General features: G+C 36.4%; 1 protein-coding gene across 1 annotated transcript in view; it reads right to left on the minus strand.

The window, feature by feature from the left end:
* Positions 1 to 1,107: 1,107 nt before the first annotated feature.
* Positions 1,108 to 5,274, minus strand: part of BTAF1 (BTAF1 RNA polymerase II, B-TFIID transcription factor-associated, 170kDa) — a gene marked incomplete at its 5' end in the record, with an annotated part of 22,673 nt that continues 18,506 nt past the window's right edge. The window contains 7 exons of the mRNA XM_008941765.1: positions 1,108 to 1,561; positions 1,813 to 1,983; positions 2,569 to 2,728; positions 2,881 to 3,092; positions 3,653 to 3,805; positions 4,607 to 4,732; positions 5,185 to 5,274. The exon at positions 5,185 to 5,274 is cut by the window's right edge and continues 3 nt beyond it. Of these exons, the coding sequence (XP_008940013.1) occupies positions 1,415 to 1,561; positions 1,813 to 1,983; positions 2,569 to 2,728; positions 2,881 to 3,092; positions 3,653 to 3,805; positions 4,607 to 4,732; positions 5,185 to 5,274 (1,059 nt within the window). The remainder of the gene's footprint in view (positions 1,562 to 1,812; positions 1,984 to 2,568; positions 2,729 to 2,880; positions 3,093 to 3,652; positions 3,806 to 4,606; positions 4,733 to 5,184) is intronic.

Genomic DNA, 5,274 nt, shown 5'->3' on the forward strand with positions numbered 1-5,274 from the left:
TGGAATGCTAATTTAGTTACAATATGGCAGTTCATATCTACTGAAATGTGACATTAATTCCAATGCTGCAGAACAGTCTTGATTTATATATATTGTATTAAAACAATCTTATTTTACATAGTTGAGGTCTCTGGTGGTTTTTAAGCTCTGATGTTTAAGCACACAGCAAGCTACAAACCTTAGGTTTTATATTTATACATATATTCTATGTATTCAGACAACTGCTGTAAGTTATCTATAATTTAATATTTATAAAAAGTGCATATACTGGTACATATGCACATCTAGAAACACACTTTTACTACTGCCTCCCTTTTATAAAAAGCTGCATAACATACAGCCATATTATTCTCACTCACTGCTATTAAAGTCTTTGACTATCTTTGTTACACAATTTAAACTATTCAATTTCCTCAGTCTGAACATAGGCATTTCTATGTATATTTTCTCCTAAAGAAAAGAAGTCCTCCCTATTCCTTTAAGAAGCTTTAAATCATGCATTAGTTTAGTAAACAGTCACTTTAGCATGGATTTTAGAATCCTAGACAGTGTAAAATCTACTTCTGGAAAATGTCTGTATATTTAATTTTTTTCTTTTAGTTACAAAAAATATATAGGATTGAAACATACTGAATACATGCATCTCTCAGTGGCTAAATTCTAGCCTTATAGATAAATTAAAAAAGTACACCCCTGCTAACAGGATGCAAACATGGCCTCAAATAGGCCATTACCTGTATTTAATATAGCTCCTTACATTAAAAAGTTCAAGTTAGCTGTTCTCTCAAGAGGGTGTCAAAAGACTGAAGAGCATAACAACTTTATACTCAATATACAAAGGTGGGTGCACATACCTAGTGCCCTTTGATTATTCAATACTTTCAAGGCTTCTAGGCTTTGTCTCTGGTGATACAAGTCCTGAAATGATCTGAATGAAAAGTTTAAGTTGCAAATTGTTTTTTTAATACACCATAAAAGTTATGTTTAAAAGAAAAATGTACACTGAACAACCTGAAGTACTCACTGAAACAACTGTACAAAACTATTATAGATACAGAAAGAAGTAATGGTGGACTCAGCTTCAAACAGAAGTAACACTTGTTAACCTATGTAAAAACTTGCTTTGTTTTATTCTTCTACCAAGTAAGAATTTGCAGCCATTCAGAACAAGTAAAATTCAAACCACCTCACAATGTTTACGTTTAAAGTTCTTTTATACAGTGCAAACGTTTAAGACAGAATTACTCCCCAGTGAAACTGGTGACACTATTCAGTGCCAGTCTTTGAAGATTCTTCTTTCAATAAGTTTATTTACATATTAAGCTAAAGGTTCACTCTATATGCTTTGAAGTTTGCTGAATATCAGCAGAAAAATAAGTGAACTAGCAGCAGCTGTATTACGAATATATGATGGTTATTTTAATGAATGCATGAAGTTTTCAAGACTGTATTCAGTGTCATACTGTTCTTGATCCCATAGTTCTCCGAGGTTTTCGAGTACTGATTTCATTGATGCTTTCCCAGAAGAGGTAGAGGTATCTGGTTTTTCAGTTTTTCCATCCTTCACAAAAGAAAAAAAAAGCAATTAAAAAAACTACTGGATAGAATGATGTTTTCCAGAATATAATATAAATTCTTCAGCTCTGATGATTCTTTTGAGGAAATACCACCTCCTCCTGTTTTTCAGAGAGCTGTCTACTACTCATTATTCCAACTTCAATTGTTCATCAGATTAAATTTTAGATTTCTAAGCAAAGCTCTTCCCTAAGCTTACTCTAGTTTTGGTAGGTATTTGTAAAAATGATTCTTCACCTTATCAAGAGTGAACAAATCAAGGAGCTGCTCTGTCCCCATGCTCTGTAGGCTTGCATTTTCTTGGCTGATCACTGTATTTGCAATATTCATTTTGAACTTCTGGAGACCCATAATTTTCTCCTCCAGAGTTCCCCTGGTTATCAGACGATATACATTAACAACACGTTTCTGAAAGAAAAAAAAGTACACAGCTAAAAAAATATGCTCTGGGTATTCAAGAAAGCATAACCTTTTAGCATTCATCACAGACAGTCTGGAAGCAGTATGACTTGGAGTTACCCTTCTGTACTCAGTAAGTCTGACTGCTGTTAGATGAAAGGAGTGAGACTATGCCAGCATACAGCAGAGGCACCTGCAATTACATCTGTACTCAGAAGTTAAGAATACACTACTTTTTTAGAGCTGTAGAGGGAGACTAACTCTTTTCCCATCTAGGCATTGGAGAAGGACAGCCCTGTGGGGCTTCCCTTTGGCTCCTCGTCTCAGATGCATCTCTTCCTTCACTGAAGAGTGATCCTTCCCCGGTCTCTCCTCAGCAGCTCAGGAAGCACCAAGGAGAAGGCACACCAAGTTGGGGGTAGGGTAAGAAAGTACACACATCAACATCTGGCCTATTTGCAAGAAAGCAGTATGAACAAAAGCTTGGTAGAAAACCCCAGATGTAACTTTTATTATATGCTACAACCTTATCCACATTTGAAGAACAGCAGTTCAGGAAGGGAAAAAGCTTATGAGAAATCAAGAGGTTTTCACCTGCCCAATGCGATGTGCCCGATCCATGGCTTGCAGGTCTCTCATTGGGTTCCAGTCATGTTCCACAAATACTACTGTATCAGCCCCTGTTAAGTTAAGTCCCAATCCACCAACATGAGTGGTGAGCAAGAGAACGTCTATAGATGGGTCATTGTTAAACCTGCATACAAAAAAAGTTAAGCATGGTAAATTTCATTTAAGTAATGAATTCATGAACTTCAGCTGCTCCGATGCTGACAAAAGAACAGATTTGTACCATGTAAATAATTCATTACAGTTGGCCTCATATTGGTTATGAAGGGATATGCTCACCGTGAAACAATGGAATGCCTCTGACCAGCAGGTATGCTGCCATCTAGTCGTAAATAAGAAACTGAAGGTAACTGAGGTCTGAGAAGGTCATGTTCCACTATATCCAGCATGCTCTTCAGCTGACAGAAGATAAGTACTCTGTGCTGGGCCACAACAGCTTCTGTACCACTTTCTGAAGATCCACTATTTCCCAAACCACAATCTAGCAACAGCTTAAAGTAGAAGAGCATTAGAGTGTTGCATCAAAAGTAGCTCTTATGTAAATATTGACATTGATGGACTATCCAAAGTAGAAATAAAACAAAAACCACAGGAGGTCTGTAAATGACAGTCACTTAAATGACATAACGCAAAGTTTGGCTTCACTGTCAAACTGAAAAATGCAAGAGTTGACAGTATAGTCTTTCTTCATTTTGCTTTATGTGCAATAGAATTTAAGTATGTAATGCAAACTAACTTCATCAAGCTAATACTCTGTATAATAAACAGGAAAGCTTTTCTGTAACAAGAGTGACAGGATTAAGAAACAAAAGTCAGATTTTTGACAAAGTAGCAAAAATCATCTAAACATCATCACTCTGAAGCAAGCTTATGCTTCCCCTTCCCCCTTGAATTAACAGGAAAAACCCTTGTACTCTACTTCATTTGCTACTTAGCTAGTGGTTGAAGGTCACTTTTCACATTGATTGAGTCTGAAGCAAAATTTTGTACATCGTAACATCACTAGACACACAAACAGGAAATGTAAGGCACAACATGTAAGTCTACTTACTTGTTTTAAAGCAGACAGCTTAGGCGCATGTTGGATGTCTCGAAGAGATGAATTATGAGATGCAAGTTGCTCTGTAATTCTTTTATATTCTGGATGTTGGGTTGTTAACACTAATGCAGGATGATTGCATAGCTTCCGTAAGTATTGCAATGCCTTTATTTAGGAAATGAAGTCCAAAGACAGAGTTAGCAACAATGTAGCTACAGAAAAAGGATGAGCACAACTGACTGTAAGCGTAAGGACCACTCAGCCATATTATGCAATTTGGAATTTAGGGTCTATTCTCACTAAAACAAAGTTACAGGTTTTCTTCATACAAATGTGCACTTCCAGCTGTAGCCCATAACAGTTAGGTGCATCCTGATCTTGGTTCCTGCTGCAGGAATGGAGCAGCACAGACTGCGGTTCCCCACACCTTCCCGCGAGCGCGTGATGCAGCAATGCGGGCTTGGGAGCTGCGCAGAGCCTTTGGGAATTATTGTTCCCAAGTAGCCAAGACTTAATCTGCAATTCTGCAAGACCACGAACCTTCATAAATTCAGATCTAACCCTACGACATTTTTCTGTTCATGCTTCAGAACCTTAGTTTTGTAGTGTAACAACTAATGAGATCAAAATTAGCTCCCTCTTGTTTTGAGATTGCGCACTTTTGGTCATTAAGTTTTTCACTGAGCAGTATCCATGATCTACAGAATAGCTGAGCACCAGTTCAGCAAGACACATTAAAAAAAATTTAAGACAGTTTTATATGACTTAAGACAAAAACTATAATTTAAGCATAATAGGTGTACATCTCAGACAATCTGATCTGACCTAAGTATTTTACTTAGATTATATGGCCACAAATGTGCAAGCTGTTTTGATTTCCATTTTTTATTAAGCCTAAAAATACAGTTACCAGAAATAAGTGAAGTAGGTAGTAAAGATTACTGAAAAAAAAAAAAAAATATGTACCTGAAATACATGACCTGTAGCTTTAAGCTTTGGTTTTTCAGTTTCTTCATTCAGTGAAATTGAAGAAACTGTTTCATCAATATCACATTTGGCACGAGACTTGGCAAAGTCTTCATAAAGTTGAACCTGTAGACCAGGCCCCAGACAAGAGAATAAGTATGCTTTCCTTGACAGTAGTAGGACAAAGTAATTTTTAGAATTTAATTCCAAGTTAATGTTCTGAATTATCACAAATCAATAAAGCTTTTTTATATGTAGCACAAGATTAACATTAACAGTATAATCTCTTGCAATTTATTTTCTTTCAACTTAGAAAGTATTAAGAAAAATCAGCAGATGCTTAGATGTTGTTCTTGCAGAATGATGCCAGAAATTAAGGAAAAAAAAAAATTCTTATTGCAACTGGACTGAAATGAGTTTTTAACCATGTACTAGTAAAGCTTTTTAGTCCTGTGGTCCCAGAGGACATCAGAGCTGACATCAGATTGACCCAGGAATACAGAAGTGGTTCCTTTGTGGTCTTAACTGTGCTGGGAAAAAAAAAAAAAAAAAAGCTTCCAGAGACTTTTTAAGCATACCTGTAGAGGACTGAGAACACAGTAATAATCTTGAATAATTTTGGGTGGAAGATCTTGCAGTACATCCTCTTTCATCCTCCTTAGCAGGAA

Source organism: Merops nubicus, unplaced genomic scaffold (genome assembly GCF_000691845.1).
Source record: "Merops nubicus isolate BGI_N331 unplaced genomic scaffold, ASM69184v1 scaffold15006, whole genome shotgun sequence".
NCBI classification, from domain to species: Eukaryota; Metazoa; Chordata; class Aves; order Coraciiformes; family Meropidae; genus Merops; species Merops nubicus.